This window comes from Raphanus sativus, chromosome 3 (genome assembly GCF_000801105.2).
Source record: "Raphanus sativus cultivar WK10039 chromosome 3, ASM80110v3, whole genome shotgun sequence".
In the NCBI taxonomy this organism is placed as follows: Eukaryota; Viridiplantae; Streptophyta; class Magnoliopsida; order Brassicales; family Brassicaceae; genus Raphanus; species Raphanus sativus.
In genome coordinates, this window is record NC_079513.1 from 11,036,300 (window position 1) to 11,057,949 (window position 21,650).

A 21,650-nucleotide genomic window follows, 5' to 3' on the forward strand; every position below is an offset into this window, starting at 1 on the left:
ACACTCGGACTCTGCATACCTGACTAACTCTAATGGATCCCTATCTATACCCCTGAATAGCTTATCATTTCGAGACTTCCAGATATACCATATTATCCAAGGATAAGGATCTCTATCATTTTCTGACTCAATGATACTATTCTTCCTCCAAAACAGATAATCCATATTGGCATAAATACTCGAGAGAGAGGAAACGTCTGAGGGTTGGATGGAGTAGATGATAATGCACATACTTGCAATGCTGGTGGACATTCAAAGATTGCATGAGTAGCAGTCTCTTATGGTTCTGCACATCTTGGGCAATAATTGTCACATCTCATATTACGTCGGACAAGATTCCTTGTAACCGCTATCTGTCCTGTAATCAGTTGCCAAATAAAGTGGCGAATCTTCTGGGGTGCATTCACTTTCAAGGCAAAGGCCTGAAGTTTGGTTATACTGGGTTCTAAGACCTGTATTTCCTCGTTATCTCTCAATATATTCATAGCTACCCAGTATCTAGATTTGACTATATATTATCCATTTTTGGTATAGCCTCAACAAAATGTATCACGTTTATGAGTAGGGCTTATGGCTAAACTCTGTATCATCGGAATATCCTCCTGATCTACATATTGCTCTAATAGTTGATAATCCCATTCCTTAGTCTGAAAATCAATGAGACTGCTGACTAACATATTTGGGTTTACCACTGGAACTCTAGGCCTAGTTGGTCTAGCTGGTGTCGATGGAATCCATGGATCCTGCCATACCTTAATTTCATATCCTGAATGCACTTTATTCCTGATACCTAATAATAAAAGCTTCCTCGCCGCTATAATACTCGTCCACACATAAGATGGATTATCAACGGAGCCTATTCGCAAAGGCGAGCTCAAACGATAGTATTTGCCTCGTAAAACTCTTACAACTAATGAGTCTGAAAACTGAACAAGACGCCAAAGTTTTTTTGCTAAGAGTGCCAAGTTAAATTCATAAATCATGCGAAAGCCAATTCCTCCTTCGTCTCTAGATGCACACATCTTGTCCCATCTGGCCAGTGAATTCCTCTCTTTGGTGGATTAGAACTCCACCAAAATTTGGTATGGCACTTGCAAGATTCTCACATATCTCTAGGGGGAGCAAGAAGCTGGACATGATATATGTTGGGAGTGCTAGTAGGATAGATTGGATTAATACTTCTTTTCCTCCTTTCGAAAGCAGTCTACCCGTCCACCCATTCACTATGTGTAGTAGCTTATCCTTTAAGAAAGCAAATAGCTTACACTTGGATCCACTAATATCCTCCGGAATTCCTAAGTATGACCCCATTTCTCCTTCATTTTGGATACCAAGTGTATCTTTGATCTGCTGTCACTCACTCGCCGGGATCCTCTTAACAAAGTGTAAGGAAGATTTATCGAAATTAATACACTGACCTGATGCTTTTCAATATCGACTGACTACTTTCATTACTTCTTCACATTCACTCCCTTTATAGATATATAAATATAAATAAATAATAAAAATAAAATTAAAAAGAATAAAATAAAAATAATTTTGTAAGTTTTAAATTATATGTTTTTGAATTTGAATTTTTTATAACTTTCTTTGAAAAAAAAAATAATTCAGTTAAACTGTCTTTTTGAAATTTGAAAGTGGTTTTTGAAACTATTTCTAAAGTTTTTATATTTATTTAAAAAGTTAAACCTCATCCCTAATTTTAAACCTTAAATTTAGATAAGTTTACAATATGAGTATAAGTGTATATTTATTAAAAAATGCTATCCTATGGAATTTCTCCTTTTTAGATTACTCTTGTGTTTTGATATATAGTTTAATATTTAGAATTTTTAGTTGAAGAAATGAAAAATAGATGATAAAAAAATATCATTATTTCTTTCCTATATATGGGGAAAACAAGTGTTTAAATCCTCAAATATTTGAAATCAACAAGTTTAATACCAAACTATAACAGGTCTGCAGTTTATTACAAAGGTTAAGAAATTCTTCTCTGACGGTGTGATACCTCAGGACTGGAACTACTCACAGCTATGCTTGTTGCCGAAGAAGCCGAACCCGACACACATGCAGACCTTCGGCCGATCAGTCTCTGCGCAGTCTCTTATAAGATTGTCTCAAATGTCTTATGCTAAAGATTGAAAGGTATCCTCCCTCAGCTGGTATCGCCTACACAAGGAGCCTTTCTTGCAGGAAGATTGATCTCCAACAACCTACTGATAGCTCATGAAAATGGTCCATGGTTTGGAGACCAATCCGAACTGTAAGAAAGGATACATTGCAATTAAAAACGACATGTCAAAAGCTTATGACAGTGTGGAATGTGATTTCTTAGAGGTGTTGTTTCATAAAATGGGTTTTGATAGCAAATGGATACAGTGGATCATGTTATACATTCGTTCGGTTACATATACCTTGCTTATGAATGGTCAGACACACGAGAGAATTGTACCGGAATGCGACATATGGCAAGGGGACCCGCGCTCTCCATTTCTTTTTATCTTATGCGCTGAGGCCTTGGTACATGTGATGAACAGAGCTGAGTTGCAAGGAGATATCACAGACATGAAGTTGACGAATAACTGCTCTTCTATACAGCATCTCCTTTTCGCTGACGGCAGCTTGTTCCTATGCCAGGCGACTCTGAAAGAATGCTCCAAATTTTTACATTGTCTAGAACTGTATGGTAAGTCGTCTGGATAAGAAATCAACTTTCAGAAATCCTAGATAACTTTTGTGCAGACATTGATCCAGTAATGAGGCGACTTCTAGCTGAAATACTGCAGATAGAGAACGAGGGTGGGGCCGACTCATACTTGAATCTCCCAGAATGTTTCAGTGGATCAAAACAGAAGCTGTTAGCCTTTATTGGCAAGAAACTTAGCAAAAGACTGATTGAATGGTATGTCAAAAAATTTTTCTTGGAGGAAAGGAGGTACTCCTTAAGTCAATTGCGATGGCTATGCATGTGTATGCAATGTCATGTTTCAGACTGAGTAAGCACCACTGCCAAAAGATTATGAGTGCGATGGCAGCTTTCTGGTGGAATGAATGCAGTGGAAAAAAGAGATCCATTGGGTGTATTGGTCAAATCTATGTAAGTCTAAGGACTTCAGAGGCTTGGGATTTCGAGACATCGAAGATTTCAATCAAGCCTTGCTGGCCAAACAGGCATGGAAATTGCTTAATGAACCTAATAGTCTCTTGCTCTGTTCGGTAACTCGCCAGGCGCTAGTCGGGTGGCGAGACCAAGCCTATCGAGCTGTCAAAATATCGGGGAGTACTCGGAAATTATTCGGAAATTACGCGGGCCTAATTTTAACTACAATTTAATATATTTATAATATAATTAGATAATATTAAGCATAATGATACAAAGTTTTAGACACAATTATATAACTTGTTATAGATAAACATAGTTTTCTGCTTTGCACATCAAATTCAAAAAGCACAGAAACTTCCAATTCATGAGATACTCAAAAAAGAGATTGTCTTGATCTTGAGAACATACAAAATACAAAAAAGGATCGCAAGTCTTCATCCTTTTTTCTTCAGATCAAGTAATCACCATGAATTGGGCAGATGTGTTAGGAGTTAGACCTTATAACATACACCTGCAATAATTTGCATCAAGCTTAGAATTAGACAATGACAAATAAAAAAATATACAATAAAGAAGATCTATAAGGAGACATCATAGATATTTGAATCAGCAAATCACGTATTAGGTTATAGATCTGATGTATGTTGATTAAAAATTATGTGAATGAGAAGAAAGAATAAAGAAATCGTAAAAAAAAAGAGAAGACGGCTCTGAAACTATTTGTCGAAGGTTGAAGACGAGGACATTTATGTCTTTTAAACTTCATTAAACCTAAAAAAAGGAAAATTATCCAAAACAAACACTACCAGGATTCGAAGTGGGGTTGGGCTAGTATGACAGGGCATCCTAACTGTTAGACCAGAGCTATTCGACATGTTTTTATGCATGTTTAATATATAACACTTACAACAGTATTAAAAACCCTAAAATTACTCTCCGATTAATCTCTGTATAATCTTCGATTAATACATTCGGCGCTAGGCGCTACCCTTCTGCACGCGTAGCGCCTAGCGAGTTTTTGAACATGGGTTTTACCTAAGGCAATGTCCTTTGTTGAGATGTTTTCACTATTTTGATGTTTCAATCTAGACGTTAAAAAAAAATTGTTGAGTATTTAAATGCTTATTTTTTCTTGATTTCTTGATATATAGGTTATGGATTTCCCTTGTATACAAAAAGAGATGAAAAGGAAAAAACAGTGTGTATATGACAATAACGGCAAGTGTTTTCCTTGTCAGTCATCAAAATGTTCACACCCAACAAAAAACGCCTCAACGTTTAACTATTCTACAAGTCTACGCTCCGTTGTTTTCTCTAGAACTTTTCGTCAAATCTGGCTTCGCTTCATCGCTTCCTTTAACATTGATTGATTCGTCGGCCTTCCATCTCTTCCCAATCCTCTCTCTCCGATCTTCTGGTCAAATTCATCCCCACGAGTTTTATCATCTACGATCCTAGATCAAACCAAACCGATCCTCCAAGTACACAAGAGAGACTCTACCTTCGATTCGAACCCTAAGCTATGTACAGCAATTTCAAGGAACGGGCGATCGAGTACGTGAAGCAAGCGGTTCAAGAAGACAATGCCGGGAACTACAACAAGGCCTTCCCTCTCTACACGAACGCGCTCGAGTACTTCAAAACGCATCTCAAGTACGAGAAGAACCCCAAGATCAGAGAAGCCATCACCCAGAAATTCACCGAGTACCTCCGCCGCGCGGAGGAGATCCGTGCCGTTCTCGATGAAGGAGGAGTCTCGGGTCCTGGATCTAACGGCGGCGACGCGGCGGCGGCGGTGGCGACGAGGCCGAAGAGCAAGGCGAAAGATGGAGGAGGGGATGGAGGAGAGGACGCGGAGCAGTCTAAGCTCCGAGCTGGATTGAACTCTGCGATTGTGAGGGAGAAGCCTAACATTAAGTGGACAGATGTTGCTGGGCTCGAAAGCGCTAAGCAAGCTTTGCAGGAAGCTGTGATTTTGCCTGTCAAGTTTCCTCAGTTCTTCACCGGTATGTGTTTTTTTGAATTGCTATGGGAGTCTCATATTTGATGGTTAGTTTTATTTATTGATTCTTGCTTTTAGGAAAGAGGAGGCCGTGGCGAGCTTTTCTCTTGTATGGGCCGCCTGGAACAGGAAAGTCTTACTTGGCCAAAGCTGTTGCTACTGAAGCTGACTCTACCTTCTTTAGGTAACACATTTTAAATGAGTTTTTTTTTGAGTCTGAGAAGATTTCACTCATGGATTTGAGTATTTTGGGATAGGTTTGATTGTCCTCTTGAATTACTCCCTAGCTATGTTTGCTCTTGATTTCTGAAAGGGTTATTGTATTTTAAGAGGATTACTTTTGCTGCAAAGGTTTCTTCTTGTTAAGCCTATGCATGTTATCCTACAAGCAAGCATCTGCAGAGAGTTTTGGAAAGTTATTTTGTAATCTATGGTAGAAGCTAAATGTTCTATACGAGAACCAAAACTTGTTGTTTTGGTTAGGCAAGCTTGGTTGTAAGGGTTGCCACAAAGTCTTGGTTTACTGGGGCTTGCACTACATTCTTGATCACAATGATGAAGCTTTGAAAGCTAGCATATTTTTGTTGGGGTATTGGGTTTTGAGTCAGGGCTGGCTGTGTGTACTTTATGTTTGTTGTTTTTCGATCTTCATGTTGATGTCACAGTGTTTTATATTTGGAAGCTGGAAACATGTTATGACAAAAAGTTATTTTTTTCTTTTTACCTTCCAACCCTCAGCGTGTCCTCATCAGACCTGGTCTCGAAGTGGATGGGTGAAAGTGAGAAGTTAGTGTCAAACCTTTTCGAGATGGCCCGTGAAAGTTCTCCCTCGATTATTTTCGTTGATGAGATAGATTCGTTGTGTGGTCAACGTGGAGAAGGAAACGAGAGTGAAGCTTCAAGACGTATCAAAACAGAGCTTCTTGTGCAGATGCAGGTTAGAAAGCTTATCCCATCTTAACACTCTGTCATTCAAATTTAGTAGAAACATTTACTCTCTTTACTTATTAACTCTTTTTCTTTCAGGGTGTTGGACATAGTGATGATAAAGTACTTGTGCTTGCAGCAACCAATACACCTTATGCTCTTGATCAGGTGAAAAGTCATAGGAGTGAGTTGGTTCTATATTTTATTTCCGAGTATACAAAAATACTGATATGTTGTTTTTCAGGCTATTAGGCGACGTTTTGATAAACGTATTTATATTCCTCTCCCAGAAGCCAAGGCTAGGCAGCACATGTTCAAAGTATTAAATTTTTTTATTAGCTTCGAGTTTCTCGATTAAAATTATTCAAGAAAACATGATCAGTTTACTAATGATATGTGTGTTTTATGCAGGTTCATTTGGGAGACACGCCTCATAATTTAACTGAATCTGATTTTGAATATTTGGGGCTCAAGACAGAAGGGTTTTCTGGTTCAGATGTTTCCGTTTGTGTACGTAACGATTTATTGTTTTTCCACAGTTTGCCACAGAAGTAGTTTTAGATAGATGAGCCTTTATCTTGACAACCTTTCTGAGTGGTTGCAGGTAAAAGATGTCCTTTTTGAGCCTGTTCGCAAAACTCAAGACGCAATGTTCTTTTTTAAGTCACCTGATGGTACATGGATGCCATGTGGACCGAGGCAGCCTGGAGCTATCCAAACCACAATGCAAGATTTAGCAGCTAAAGGCCTTGCCGAAAAGGTACGTACCCAAAGTTTATTTTGTGTTTCAAACTTGTGATTTTAAATCTGTTCGATTTTGTCATTAAACTGCTGGAAGACCAATCGTTCAACATGCATGAGTCTGGACTACTCTGTGCTGATCTAAATAATGATTTGCTTATTTTACAGATTATTCCACCACCAATCACAAGAACAGATTTCGAGAAGGTACTTGCTAGACAGAGGCCAACAGTAAGCAAATCTGACCTTGACGTCCATGAGAGATTCACACAGGAGTTTGGAGAAGAAGGTTAATAGATTTGTCACATATCATTGTCTCTTCAGTTTCTCCTTATGTATGTACTGAGAAGAAGTAAACAAATCTCAAACCCATGTTTTATTTGATTCCAAAATATTTCTTTTGCTTTATTTCTTGAAATGTGTAAAAAAATTGTTCTAAATGCTGAAACAATGATTTTCTAATTTATTATTGTCACCAAAAGACCCCATTTGAACAAACTCCATCACTACTAAAGCGATGCAACATTGAAACCTATGTGTTGTATCTCTAACTAGCTCTTCTTTCAATCTTTGCAATCAATTTGAAAACAGCATGACAATCTCCACAAACCCTTTCTTTTGGCGATCAACCCAAAATCAATGGCTAATCTCTCACTATGGTGTGAAAGAATAGCTTTATTATGATCATCAACAATGTCCTGAAGCACATAACTTGTATCTAGCTCATACCCTATATCCATCAGCCGTGTAGTTAAATCTCCTGCCAATTTCCTGACTCTGCAATCTGCGTACATATCAGACAACAACACACATGCAGCTGAATACGTTGGTTTCATTCCATTTATCTTCACTGCAGCTATTTTCCCAAGGTCTATTTTGTTGTAGACACGACAGGAAGCTAGAACTGTTTTCCAGATATTCGAGTGAGAAGGATCCAGCATGTTGTCTATGATCCAGTTTGGATTAATAATATCTACTTTGCTTAATTAAACGACAGCATATAAGGTATTTAAAACCAGTGGCATTCAAATGTAAAAATTAAGAAAAAGTTAGGGTTGTTTTGTAAGTGGATTTCAGTTTTAATAGATTAGATATATATTTGAGTGATAAAGTATCGCAAATTTAGTAAAAATCGGACTTGGACATTAGTATGGATCGGCCCAGAAGACAAAAGAAAAGTGGCATTAATCATAATTTTTGTTGGACAAAAACGAAACAAAGCCTTGAAGCACTGTAAACAAATACAAAAAGTCAAGCTCCTTGCTGGAAAACGGACAACGAACCTGATCTCTAGATCTCTTTTATTACTTAACTAGTAGTTTTCCGGTGCTACGCGCCGGGTTCTTATATTTTATTCTTATATTAATTTATAATTTATTTATGGTTTTAGAAAAAAATATGTTTAAAAATATGAAGATAAATATATGTTAAAAGAGAATGATAAATTTTTTATTCATTTTTTAGAGACAAGAGTGTATTACTTTGTTTTGAAGTTGATTAGATCAATATGAAATAACATAAATGGTTGTGACTGATCGAGTCAATAAAAGTATAATAAAAAGATGATAGTCATAACAAAGTAAAATCAGTTGAAATTTAAATATAAAGTAAAGCTGAGTTCTAGAAGGAAAAAATGCAAATACTTATGTTTGTTTCTGTGATTATCTTGTTTGAAGAAAATATTTTTCTTCTTCAAAATTGCCTCTCCACAATATTTTAATATACCACTTTGATAGTTCCCATATGCGGATTGATGAAGATGGTTAAGTCCTTTGATAGATTTGTGATGAAAGAAGTAATGATTTAACACTTCAATGTAATGAGTCTCTGGATTGTCATTATCCAAACATTGACTCATTAACTTAATGTGTTGATTCTTCAATCTGATGGTTCCGCTGCAAACACAGAGTTTGTGTCTGAAAGGTTTCCGTCATGCTTTTGTCTGAGTTACAATTGTTGGCAACATTTAACATGTCATTTGATTATTTTAATCATGTGGAAAGGTTTATTAATGAGCTTTCACTATTTGTTTGCTTTTATTTTGTATTTCACTGTTTGTTTGTTTTTATTTTGCTTAGTTTCCATCCAAATTTGACCTTATAAACTTTACCGATCTTGAACTCTCTTTTTCATAATATTTTTTGTCGTATGAAATTTTCTTATTTATTTTGTTGATGACATTTGAAGAACAATATTATAAACAGATTTTTTTTTCTTTTTTTTGTAATTTTTCTATGTATTTTTGAAATTTATATATTTTAGATTATCTAATCTACAACTAACTAATTTGCTATTTTCTAAATATTTTTTACCAAGTTGAAGTTAATTAAGTTTTTTCACTAAATATTTATTATTTTACTTGTTATATCTAGGAATATAATTAGTTTTTGTGACAAAAAAATCTAATTAGTTTTGAGTTTCCAACATATACTTCTTTTGTCATGTATCTGAGTTAGAAACTTGTGGGGCCAACAGCAAAATATTGCCTGAACTCATGGCCTTTTGGAAGCACACTTAGAGCTAGTCATGGAGCATGTTCAAGCCATGAATCAGAGCTTTCGTATTGCATAGCAAAATTGTGTACTTAAGTTGGTGCTTTCTCAAGTAAGCAAAGAAAAGTCATATCTTTATCAAAATTGTGTACTTTAAATTGGTGCTTTCCCAGGTAAAAAAAAAAGAAAGTCATATAGTTTTTACACCGAGAGCACAAATCATTATATTGTTGCACAGCTTATTAAGCTATTAGATGCAATCCTAAGTTGCTCTTCTGTGGTTTTCATCATATGTCTACAGTCAAGATCGGAGGACTGCAAAGAAAATCAAAAAGGTAAAAACACAATCAGTGCAATATATAACGATAAGAGAGTAGGAAAAAGAACAAATGGCCACCTGCAGTGTGATAACGTTGTGCAGAACCAAATCAATCTCTGACTTGGATGGTGATAATATCTTCCTTGACTTTGATGTCCTTGTGCATCAGCAAGATCACAGACACAATGCATTGTACCAAATTCAATGAGTTTTGACTGCTCTCCAAGTCTTGTTGGCCTGATGGTTCCAGCATTACTGTTTTCACCAATCACCAATCACAGTCCTTTCAGAACATGTTATGTGAGGTTGAAGCTCCGATCATACAGGAAAAGCAAGATACTAAACAGTAGAAACATGTTTGCATATAATGGTAAAAAAGGCTTGTCCTAGCTTCTAGTGTTTCTGATAAGAAAAAAGGGGTCAAATCCCAAAAGATTAAAACATAAAACATTTAAGGACACCACAAGCAAAAGGGAAGTAAGTTCTCACATTGACTATATCGATCAAATATCCTGGTAAGAATTCACTTGTTACGTTGGTTTCAGAAAGTCTTGTAGGTCTTTGAGTCCGACTTGCAGATCATCCTGAGTATGCCACAATCAATCATTGTCCAAAGCAGGCTTCAAAATCTGCACCAACCAACCATTAAATTATTTACCATGCTAATTTAGCTATACGATTGTCTTTAGATATAGGCGTAAACGCAAAACTTACTATTTGTTTGATACAAACTTTCTCTATAAGCTAGAGAAAAAGAAAGCTATCACCGATTCCTAACAAACATGAGCACACAAGGTTTGTAAGTGCTTTAAATGTGTCTCCCGCCATTCATTACTCTCAATCACTGAAACTGAAATAAACATAAAGCCATAATAATAAGGTAAATCTATCATAAAGTTTGAACAAAAAAAATCTATCATAAAGCATTGATCACCGAAAACTTGCAGATTCCAGGCAAGAACTTAATTTGATAACTCTAAAACATTCAATCAAGGTGATAAAGAAGATTTTTTTTTCTAATCTCACAGTGTCTAAGCAGCGGTTAGCTTGTAAATTAGCAAGCAAGATGGAGGAACTCGCCATTGTTGGAGATGGTGATTAACAGAGATTGTTCTTTCTGATTTGCGGGAGTTACTCTGTTTATCGCTGGGAGCATACACATTTATAGGTGGAGCATCCGTCGGTTACTTTAGAAGCTGGTGAGATCAATTGAATGCTTCAGAGTGGAAGAAGTGGGTTGATCACGTTAAAGCCCGAATTAAAGAACATATTAATGAAAGGTCGAGGCGTTACGCCGAGTTGATCGGCGCTTTGTTTCCTGCAAAACGCAGACTCTGAGATACGGAAAAAAATAGAAGGTGAAAAGATGAAGAAACCTATAATTTTTTGAGCTTGACACAATAATTTTAAAAAGCCTAAACACAAGTTAAATCTATTAGAGTAAACAGAAAAACAAAAGTCTAGCCCAGCAAAAGATAAAAAAGCTACCGGACGTGCAACAAAACCAAAACGCGTGGGAAACACTGATGCCCTACCGAATCGACACGTATCGAGAAAAGCCCCATCCTTCCAGAGCGACGTGGACGCAGGAAAATGCAGATATGCCTACTTTATTGTTATAGATAAGAAGTTCACATATTCTTTAAAAAATGTATTAACATATACATGTATTTTTATTTAATTGTTTTTATATTTTAACAATAGTAGTATTTTTATCTTATGTTTAATTACTTCTTTTATATTTTTAGTTGTTTCATATATCTACATCCATTAAAACAACTAAAAATTAAGGTACACTTCAATGAATCATAAAAATAATATGTTTAACTTAGAGTTTATATTCAATGAACTTAGTATTTTTGATATTCGGATATTCATCCGGTTCTCGGTTCGGTTTCGTTTTATTTGGCTATAGAAATATAACCATTCGGTTATTTTTAAACTTTGATTTCGGGTTCGTTTTTTTTTGTTTGGTTCTGGTTCGGTTTTTGGTTCTCGATTTTTGTGTTCATGCCTAATTAATTTTATAGTTGAGGCAAAAAAGTAAAAAAGAACCGAAAGTTGAATAAAGATACAAAATAATAGCAAAACAAGAATATTCTTTATAATTTGTGTAATTGTGTCGAATTTTCATATAATTTACAATTTTACTATATTTAGTAGAATGATGATATTTATTGTTATTTTTCAACATTATATTTATTACTTATTTATAATAAGTTGTATTTTGTTTAGATATTTAATTTTTATTAAAACTCAAAATGTATTTAGTTATAATAGTTTATTAATTTAATTTGATCTGTATTTGTTCTACTTGATATGCATGATTTGCATTTGTTCTGTTTAATCTGTATTTTTGTTTGATCTGTGTTTTTTGGTCTGCGTCACCCATTCGAAGTCTAGATGTTGATTTGAAAAACACATAAATAGAAAGGTCGGAGAAATTGACTATTTATTTGGAATTATTCGAAGAACAAGGCTACATGATTATAAAACCAACTGCTCTTTGCTCTTAATATTTAGAGGATTTAGCATATAAAGATCTCCAAGCATTGATGTAAAAATATTATGTAAGTTCAGTTTCCTGACTGATATCATAATAAATCATATTTACAGGATTAAACCAACGGATTAAAAGGCCTCTTGTGTACTTTAAAATTTGATATATATATTATTTTCGTTTGATCATTATAGGGAAATTCAGTAGGATAATACTAAAAACAATTATCATAAAATAACTCTCAAGTGTTAAAAAGACCAAAATAAATTTCAATGAAAAAGTAAAAGATATTTATATCTTTAAGATTAACTAACAACATAGAATCAAAGTTTAGATTTTGAGGGAGATGTTTATGATTTAAAATTTAAAATAATAATAAAAATGTTGTTAAAAAGAATTTTTGAATTTAGAAATAATTATTTTATCTTATTTTTATAAAATAAAATTCAGAAAATTTCGGATGTTGAATAAATTCTTTTTTATTTATTTAAAAATGTATTCATTAAAAGGTTTATTCATTTATATATCTATAGAATAAATGTATAATTGTAAATTTACCTCTTTAATGAGATCTCTTTTGATAATGTGTGTTTTTTTTGGTCAAAGAAAAACATTTTAAGGTCCATTATAAGATTGCAAGTTTAACCATAATTTTTGTTGGGCAAAAACGAAACAGAGCCTTAAAGCACTGTTAAACGAACACACAAAAAGTCAAGCTCCTTGCCGGAAAACGGACAACGAACCAACCTGATCTCTAGATCTCTTCCTCTCTCTTTTATTTTCGCGGGAGATCCGTCGATCCGCTAGCTTCTGATCTCAAATCTCTCTACTGCTATGATCTGAAATGAGATGCAGCCTAATCTCTTCCCATTCGGCTCTGTCTTGGGTAATCCGTTCCTCTTCAATGGCGGCGATCTAAGCGAGGTTGGTGCCGGTGACTTCGAGAGCTCTAGAGTTTTCTTCTTACTTCCTCTCTTGTTGTCCCAAGGTGAAGGCATGGATTTATCTAAGGTTGGCGAAAAGTTCCTCAGCTCTGTTAAGTCCGCTACATCCCTTGGACTCTTACCCTCTTCTTCTTCTTCTTCCTCTGATCGCCCTGAGGTACTCTCTCTCTCTCTCTTTTTGATTCCAATCAATGTAAAATATCTTGTGTTGAACGAACCCAATGTGTAGATTCCGGCACGTGCTGCTGCTGCAGCTGCTGTTGCTCGTGCTCTGGCTGGACTTCCTCCTGATCAGAGGTTAAGTATCTCTTCTACTGCTACTGAGCTTAGCTCAATTTATGGTAACAGACTTCCTCCTCAAGAAGTTGAAGAGCTTGAAGAAGGCTTCTATGAAGAGGTCTCTGTTTATCTCTTGGTGTTTTGTGTTATTTAGGAATTTGCATTTCATTCTTGTCTTGTCATGTAGGATTTTGATCCACTGAGACATATTTTGGAAAATGTGCCAGATGATGATCAGAGTGAGCTTGCTTATTTTGAGAAGCAGGTACTTACTTCTCCTTTTCAAGTAACTGGTGTTAGTTAGTGTGGTACTATTCTGTTTATTCACTTACTATTCAGCTATTTAATAAGTTTTAAAGGTTTTTGTCTATTGTATAGGCCACCCTGAGGTTAGTACAGCTGGATAGAGTAGCAGAAAGTCTGTCACACCATGTTATGGAGCATCATGAAGTAATGGGTAAGTACTTTGTTATTTTAATAGACCTGTCTTTTCCCTCCATGTTGAGTAAAAGACCCTATGTGTTCCGAAATGTGAATACTAATATTCACTTTTGGCCAGTGAAGGGGATGAATTTGGTTAGAGAACTGGAAAAAGATTTGAAGATTGCGAACGTCATCTGCAAGGTAAGACATTCATGTTCTTATCCTAAATATAGAAAAGCAAAACTGTGGTTTCATTTTCTATCTTCCCTGTAGCTGGTTTGACATAGCTCATGGACTATTTTTCGTTTGTTACTGCCAGAATGGAAGAAGGAATTTGACTTCATCTATGAATGAGGCTTCAAGAGATCTTATTGTACACACTCATTCCAAAAAGAAACAAGCTCTTCTGGTAGGCTTCTCTGTTTATTCCAGTCATCTAGAATCCACTGCTCATTTCTTCAATCTGCTTACTCGTGCTTTCCTGCTGAAAACCTCATCAATATGCTCAGAAATATATGTACAATTTACTCTGTAGTATCGCCTACGAGGGAATGGTTAATACTGTTGGTACAAGTTCTACATAGAAGTAACTTTCTTAAATACATATGTACTGTGTAATGTCGCCTTATCAACAAGGGTCCAAGTGTTAGATTATTGTAATACTTAAAATAGTGAGTGCTTTTTAAAAAAAAATGTTTCTATCATACCTTTTTGCTTCTCTAAATGCCTTGTAATCAATACTTTATGAATGTTTAAACAATTAACTCCACTTGCAGGACATGCTTCCTATATTAACCGATCTTCGCCATGCAAGAGTAATGCAGTCAAGTCTTGAAGACCTTGTTGAAGAAGGAAACTATTGCAAGGTATATTTTTTTGGTTTTTCGTATTAGTATCATGGTGAAACTAACAAGAAACCAGGCAATTTATTCCATATTGTGTAGGCATTTCAAGTTCTGTCTGAGTATTTGCAGCTTCTTGACAGTCTCTCTGAGTTTTCAGCTATCCAAGAGATGACCCGTGGTGTTGAGGTAGCTCTGACTTATTCATGACCAGCCATTGTCTTCATAATTTTCTATTGTCAGTCGGTTGAGCTTCTCATATTCTTTTTAAGGTTTGGTTAGGAAGAACTCTTCATAAGCTGGATTCACTTTTGATGGGCGTTTGTCAGGAGTTCAAAGAAGATAGTTATATAATGGTTAGTAATCCGAGCCCTTCTCATATTAAGCTCTCTCCTTCATTATTTAAACTAAATATTAAGTTGTTGGCCTCCAGTTTCATCCTAGAACTAGAAAGTTGCTTATGTGGCCATAGTTAATTTGTTTATGTGCTCCTAATTTAAGGTCCTTGATGCGTATTCACTAATCGGTGATGTCTCTGGTCTCGCTGAGAAGATACAAAGCTTCTTTATGCAAGAAGTTATATCAGAAACCCACTCAGTTCTAAAGACCGTTGTTCGGGAGGTATGTGAGCTATAGTTTCAATTTTTGCTCCTGTAGAGTTGATGTTGAGGTAGTGCATGCTTTGAGGTTCCTCGTGTATGGCGCAAGAGTTTTTCCTTATTGCTTAATAATGTGGTTTTCCGAATTTGTATTTTGAAATGTAAAAAGATGGTTACAATTTGTTTTACATGATTTATCTATATTCCACTCCTTCTGCATGCGATGTTTGCCATTTGCGGTACTGCTTTTTTTTTTACCTCATCCCACTTAGCGCTGAAACGAGTTTCTTAAAGGCCAGCATATCAAACCAATCAGGTTGTTGATCTTGTGAATAATTTTCTTTGCAGGATAACAGTTCTGCCACCCAATTTAGTAGGTATGTTCTTTGTGAATAATTTTCTTTTACTGGCACCTATTTCAGTATTTAACGCTCACTTCTGCTTCCTTTTTGTTTTAGTTCTAGTATCCTTTCTGATTTATTTAAATTATTTTCAGACTTACATACAGCGATCTATGTATTCAGACACCGGAATCAAAGTTTAGGCAATGTTTGTTGAGAACACTAGCTGTGCTATTCCAGTTAATATATTCGTACCATCAGATAATGAGTTTCACTCCAGAAAAGAAGGTAGGTCCTATTCCCTACTTGAGTTTGTATTTAACATTTTGTAACTATTACAGGGTTCTTGAAACAACTTTCGGTTCTAGTTTCAGTGCTAGTTACAGTATTCGTTATCAGATTTCATTGTCTTAAACTCCTCTGCCCACAGACCCTTTTACTTTTCGTCTGAGTAAAAACTTACTGTAGTTAGAGAGAATCTTAGGATACATTGTGTTTGTATAGTTTGGTGGCATGTAAAACTTACTGTAAATGGCTAAGCTTCTGAACTGGAACAGGTAGAAAATTTGATCTCAACAAGTTCTGCAACAACTAAAAAGATTGATTCAGTGACAGACACTGCATGCAACCCACAGGATGGTGGTCTCTCTTCAACCATGAGTTCAACAAGCATACCTTCTTGTACCATTTCTGCTGAAGAGTCTGTTGGAAGTGAAACCTCCAGTCCCCTGCAGCAAGCATCTAATAATGCAGTAGACGAGCCTAGGGATTCTGGAGAGACAGTATCTAATGGGGAGTCACCATGGTACTATCTACGAAAAGAGAGTGCTGGTTTTGTTTCAGAAACTCTGCAGAGAGGACGAAGAAATCTATGGCAACTCACAACAAGCCGTGTGTCAGTTCTGCTCTCATCCCCAGCTGCTTCTTCAACAAGTATACATCAGTTCCTTAAAAACTATGAAGACCTGAGCGTCTTTATCCTTGCTGGGGAAGCGTTCTGTGGATTTGAAGTTGTTGATTTTAGGGAGAAGCTAAAGGCTGTATGCGAAAATTATTTCACTGCGTTTCATAGGCAAAGCATGCATGTAAGTTCAGTTTCACAATTCCCATTGGACTACATTGTACCTAGTTACTTTCATGCACCACCTCTCCTACATTAAGGTAAACTTTTTTGTTTGGGTTTTCTCCCTAACAGGCGCTTAAAATGGTCCTGGAGAAGGAGACATGGACGAGATTGCCACCTGATACTGTGCAAGCTATCAATTTTGCTGGTCTTGTGGGGGATGGGGCTCCCCTTATCATATCTTCCAGAAGTGCCTCTGGTTCTTCCAGATTTCCTCTCTCAACTGATCCGAGTGGGAACAGGAGTGGTGGATTCTCATATTGGCTGAAAAGTGGAAACCCTTTCTCAGCAAAGTTAACGTACTATAGAGAAGATCAAGACTACTCTTCAGACAGTGGAGCTGCCTCTGAAGATCAAGACTACTCCTCGGACGTTGTGAATTCCAAGGTGAGAAATAAAAAAAGCATTAACGGAGGTAGTCCTGCTTCAGGAGATGAAAATGAAGACCTTCATGCTGACTATATTGATGAGGATAGTCAGCTTCCAAGACGAAGTTTTACACGCAGTATATCAAGGAGTTCTTCTTCGCATTTGAGTACTAATGATGATTTGAAAGCTCAAACAGGATCCTCGCTGTGCCTTCTAAGGTAATATGCGGTTTAACAATTGCTTGAAACTATAACGACAGCCTTCCCATAACATGTTATAAACTGTGTTCTGTGTCTTAGATCAATGGATAAGTACGCGAGGCTTATGCAGAAACTAGAACTTGTTAATGTCGAATTCTTTAAGGTACCTATCCAAATTATAGGAATTTTTGCAGATTTCTTTTCGTTTCTAAAATATGTTTTACACGTGTTTGGAAATCTGTAGGGAATATGCCAATTGTTTGGGGTCTTTTTCTATTTCGTGTATCAAGTTTTTGGTCAAGAGAATACCAATTCAGGTGGAAAAGGAGTTGCCAACTCTTCCAGCCGTGAGTAACTCATTCGTTTCCTTTTGATGCTCCTCTTTGTTTATAATGTTACTCTCAACCTCCTTCAATATGGTTATGTTATACCTTTCAAGGAAAACCATTTTGCTCAACATAGAATATAATTCAAATTGCAGATCGTTTGAAAAGCTGCTTATCCCGGATATCACAGGAGTGCGAACAATGGATAAAACCTCAGTTTTTATCATCATCACCATCTTCTTCACTTGCCTTTACCAACACAGTTCATAGTCTTGCGGACGTGACTCCATCAAGTCCCTTAAATACAACGTCTGGTCACGTATCAGGCATATCTTTTAGTCTCAAGGTACACCGTGCGGAGTCTGAAAACTAGGATCAGTGTTGTTTTCCGTCGAGTACTAAACCTAAAGATAACTATTAATAGGTTCATTTGTTTTCACGTATTTCATAGATCAAGTGTGATAATAGAAGAGCAGCTGCCTTATTTCTTCCTTTCACCTCAAGGTTGTATGAGAAAAGGTTTCTGTAACACATGATTATTGCTTGCAGGAACGATGTGCTGCAGTGGACACTGTTTCTCTTGTTGCTCGGATATTGCATAAATCAAAGTCTCATCTCCAATCGATGCTTATGTCAAGAAAAGGTTCTTTGGTTGAAGACTTCTTTGGTCAACTGGTATGTGACACTTTCAGTTATTGCCTTACGTTACTGTGTTCTTGACAGCATTTCATACAATCTGATAGTAGATGTAGCATCCAATAGTCTTTTGCCTCTTACAAAATAATGGATTATACACAATGGTCATAAGTATTTTCACTGTATTCCTTTGTTATATTAATTTCTCAAATTTATTTAAGAACTATTTATATACAGTAAATGGTAGCAAATATATTTGAAAGAGTTGCATTAATTGGAATTTGATTCATCAGGTTGGTTCAGTACCTGATCTGACAGAGCACTTACACAGGACAACTGCGAGGATCCTGCTGCATGTTAATGGGTAAATTTCCAATTTACTTAGAAAATTATTAGATGGATCCTCTGGATTCTTTTAAAACTGTTATACATAACTATTAATTCAATCTGTAATGGTTTTTTATATTGTTTGTTCTAGTTGTGGGTATGTATGTCCATTGACCTTTGACTGATTTTGTAGATATGTCGACCGGATTGCTAATTCTAAATGGGAAGTCAAGGAGCTTGGAGTGGAGCATAATGGGTATGTTACTTCCTTCTGTGACTCCATTTGCTCTTCCGAATTTGCACCTGCAACTAAAATTAAATAGTGAAATGCTCAACTATATTTGATGTTCATAGTCTTACAAAAGTATTATTAGAGTGTTCGTGTAGTATAAAGTTATCATTGGAAGCTGCGTACTACATATTACCTGAGTTCAGATTTAGATATTCAGCACACGGTGTTGGTGTTCTTAAAACAGATTCCTTCTGCCATCTTATATATACCTTTAAACTATTTGAACAAACAGGTATGTTGATTTGATGCTTGGGGAATTCAAACACTACAAAACAAGGCTTGCTCACGGAGGCATTCCACAGGAGGTAAATTGACTCTCTGACCTCATCAAATTCTAGGAGTTGCTTACATTATCTTCTCAAGCTTTGAACTCTTTTTTCATACACAGGTCCAAAACCTCCTACTGGAATATGGAGTTGAAATATTTGCGGAGACGCTGGTGGAAGGTTTATCTAGAATAAAAAGATGCACCGATGAAGGACGTGCTCTAATGTCATTAGATATTCAGGTAATTTCTTCTACACGACATCAATGGAATTATCAAATAAACAACGCATCTGGAAAGATGGTCATGATAGGACAAACATTTACTCTTTGTTGATGAGATAAAAGTAAAACACACACAATTGAGAAATTGCATCACATAGTTAATATGCATAGGGATATATTCTGGTTGACAGTATATATCGTTTTGTAGGTCTTAATAAACGGTTTACAACACTTTGTGCCGACAAATGTGAAACCGAAGTTACAGATAGTGGACACATTTATCAAGGTAAGAAAAAAAGCAACTCATATGGAACTGCAGACCAATGGGCTGATGAAACACATTTAAAACCGAAATCATCACTCTTTTTTTTGCAGGCATACTATCTACCAGAGACTGAATATGTCCACTGGGCAAGGGCTCATCCGGTAAGTAAACAAATCTTCCTTTTCTTTTTAATGTTTTGCCAAAACGGATGAAGACTTGATGAGAATGTAAACAATTAATTATAAATATACAGGAATATACAAAAGGACAGGTCGTAGGACTTGTGACTTTAGTAGCCACCATGAAAGGCTGGAAGAGGAAAACGCGTTTAGAAGTTGTGGATAAGATTGAATCAGCTGCTGTGTAGAGATCTAAATCTAGAAGCAAGCTTCTAGTACTTTCAGCAACGAGTAATATTTACATGTATCGAGGGCTGTAAATTTGAGGAAAGGCCCTTCTTGATTACTGTCGTTGCTTATGGGTTTATGTTAAAGATCCTTCTGAAATTGTACAGTCCTGAAGAGACTGTAACACACATTCCGCTCTCCCCCCCACCCCACCACTCCATCCCTCCATGTGTTGTCAGATCCTTAAACCCGATTATGTAGTGCAAAAGCATTTTAGTCATTAACAAGTGGTACCATTTTGTGATTATGGATATTACCATTTTGTGACTTTTTTTCCTTATTTCATTCTTTCGACAATTTTTATAATATACATGAAAAATCAACTTATGTATTGCGTTCATGTTAATTATTACATATCGATGATCATATCAATAAATTAAAAGTATTATGATCAACTATTATTAGTTTTGACTTGTTAGTAACAAATCATATGTATTCTAATTTTTAAATGGAAAAAAATTTGACTTGTTATTAACTAAATATATGTATTCTAATTTTTAAATGGAAAAAATATTTTTAAAAGAAAAATATCTTAAAGTCTTTACAAAAATATCGGAGAATCTAACAATAAACCTCCAGATTTGAAAATGATCTTTGGGTCTGACAGATAATCAATCTTCAGATCAACAACAATCTATGGATTCGAAAATGACGTATGGGTCTAAAAACAACCTCTGAATTTGAAAATAACTTCTGGGTCTAACAATCAACCTCTAAATTTGAAAATGACCTTCGAGTCTTACTAAAAACTTCGGGTTCGAAAATGGTCTCTGGGTCTAACAATAAACCTCTGGATTCAAAAATGATCTTCAGGTCTAACAACAACCTCTGCTTTTGTTTGTAATCGTCGTCTTTATTGTTCGTCGTGTTGAGAGTATGATTTTTCGTCTCGGAACAAAGTTCTCCGCTTCTAATTGATCGAGTTTCTAATCGCTCTATTCCAACCGCTTGGAGTTCATCGCTCTATTCCAACCGCTTGGAGGGTTCGTCCATCTTCTCTTTCAGGTTATGGACTTCTGATAGAAGTTTGGGGTTTTCCACAGCTGCCTCATGTGCTTTGCATAGCTCGGTTATTTGTCCTTGGAGAGCGTCAAGTTGTTTCTTTAGCTCTATTTCCCTTCCAAAAGTTGGAGATTGCTCGTCGTGCTCTTCCACTGCCATCTTCACGTAGTTAAGATTACTCCCATCCTTCTAGCGCCAAACAGTTACATTATTTTTATGTAGGATCTTTGTGAGTACTACAGGAAGAGCAAGAAGACGAGAATAAACTAAGACTAAAAGATAGTTTTATTGATGATTGAGCAGGAACTATAATGTTTTGGTGTATAAACCCTAGTTTTAGCCGTCTAACTCTAATCTCTTAGTCTTTGAATGTCAATCCCTTATTCTAGGGTATGGATTCTCCTTATATAGTATTGAAGACGTCGGTGTAATAGGTTTAACTCTTTCCATATTCAGAAATATGGAAGAATCCCTTAAGTAGAAAACTTCCATTTTACCTGAAGATAGAAATGGAACTAGGGGTTGGAACCAAGGTTCCTTTCAGCAGGAACCTGGAGGCTGCTGTCCTGCTCGATGTTTAGAGAAAATTTATACCAGAGTATTTTTTTTCCAACAATGATCATTCTCGGCCGTTGATGGCTATTTTTGTGTGGTGATAGCTTGGCAACGATAATCCTTTATTTATCGGACCGAGTCTCCAAA

The 21,650-nt window shown here is 36.1% G+C and overlaps 2 protein-coding genes and 2 long non-coding RNA genes across 6 annotated transcripts; 2 read left to right on the forward strand and 2 right to left on the reverse strand.

The window, feature by feature from the left end:
• Nucleotides 1–4,447: 4,447 nt before the first annotated feature.
• LOC108844632 (protein SUPPRESSOR OF K(+) TRANSPORT GROWTH DEFECT 1) lies at nt 4,448–7,254 on the forward strand. The gene is made up of 8 exons (XM_057006626.1): nt 4,448–5,109; nt 5,184–5,289; nt 5,844–6,042; nt 6,132–6,200; nt 6,277–6,351; nt 6,444–6,542; nt 6,637–6,792; nt 6,942–7,254. Exons 1-8 carry the CDS (start codon nt 4,626–4,628, stop codon nt 7,065–7,067), a joined length of 1,314 nt encoding a protein of 437 aa, XP_056862606.1. The 5' UTR covers nt 4,448–4,625; the 3' UTR covers nt 7,068–7,254.
• A 2,124-nt stretch (nt 7,255–9,378) lies between these two features.
• On the reverse strand, nt 9,379–9,923 carry LOC130509568 (uncharacterized). The gene is made up of 2 exons (XR_008943594.1): nt 9,663–9,923; nt 9,379–9,580 (listed from the first exon to the last, which is right to left on the reverse strand). It is a non-coding gene; the product is annotated as an uncharacterized LOC130509568 (long non-coding RNA).
• A 68-nt stretch (nt 9,924–9,991) lies between these two features.
• On the reverse strand, nt 9,992–10,759 carry LOC108847547 (uncharacterized). Its single transcript, XR_001948972.2, has 3 exons — nt 10,611–10,759; nt 10,299–10,434; nt 9,992–10,213 (listed from the first exon to the last, which is right to left on the reverse strand). It is a non-coding gene; the product is annotated as an uncharacterized LOC108847547 (long non-coding RNA).
• Nucleotides 10,760–12,752: 1,993 nt separating this feature from the next.
• Nucleotides 12,753–20,292, forward strand: LOC108847546 (uncharacterized). Of its 3 annotated transcripts, XM_018620811.2 has the most exons (25): nt 12,753–13,185; nt 13,258–13,425; nt 13,495–13,572; nt 13,686–13,764; nt 13,867–13,931; nt 14,050–14,139; nt 14,507–14,596; nt 14,675–14,761; nt 14,845–14,928; nt 15,074–15,193; nt 15,520–15,548; nt 15,668–15,800; nt 16,070–16,597; nt 16,708–17,222; nt 17,304–17,367; nt 17,449–17,551; nt 17,686–17,876; nt 18,080–18,205; nt 18,460–18,530; nt 18,687–18,749; nt 19,018–19,090; nt 19,174–19,293; nt 19,483–19,560; nt 19,650–19,700; nt 19,793–20,292. In XM_018620811.2, the coding sequence occupies exons 1-25, from the start codon at nt 12,934–12,936 to the stop codon at nt 19,904–19,906; spliced, it is 3,372 nt and encodes a 1,123-aa protein (XP_018476313.2). In that variant the 5' UTR covers nt 12,753–12,933; the 3' UTR covers nt 19,907–20,292. The 3 variants fall into 3 exon arrangements, with proteins under 3 accessions (XP_018476313.2, XP_056862607.1, XP_018476314.2); XM_057006627.1 differs by lacking the exon at nt 12,753–13,185 and having other exon boundaries at nt 13,325–13,425; nt 13,535–13,572; XM_018620812.2 differs by lacking the exon at nt 12,753–13,185 and having other exon boundaries at nt 13,325–13,425; nt 13,535–13,572; nt 13,872–13,931.
• The last annotated feature ends 1,358 nt before the right edge of the window (nt 20,293–21,650 follow it).

Bases quoted from the DNA above. Each gene is read 5' to 3' on its own strand.
- LOC108844632 (XM_057006626.1), top strand. From the start codon at position 4,626: ATGTACAGCAATTTCAAGGAACGGGCGATCGAGTACGTGAAGCAAGCG. The intron at 6,043-6,131 runs GTTAGAAAGCTT...TTTTTCTTTCAG, and splicing joins AGCTTCTTGTGCAGATGCAG to GGTGTTGGACATAGTGATGA. The intron at 6,793-6,941 runs GTACGTACCCAA...CTTATTTTACAG, and splicing joins CTAAAGGCCTTGCCGAAAAG to ATTATTCCACCACCAATCAC.
- LOC108847546 (XM_018620811.2), top strand. From the start codon at position 12,934: ATGCAGCCTAATCTCTTCCCATTCGGCTCTGTCTTGGGTAATCCGTTC. The intron at 13,932-14,049 runs GTAAGACATTCA...TGTTACTGCCAG, and splicing joins TTGCGAACGTCATCTGCAAG to AATGGAAGAAGGAATTTGAC. The intron at 17,368-17,448 runs GTACCTATCCAA...GGAAATCTGTAG, and splicing joins TTAATGTCGAATTCTTTAAG to GGAATATGCCAATTGTTTGG.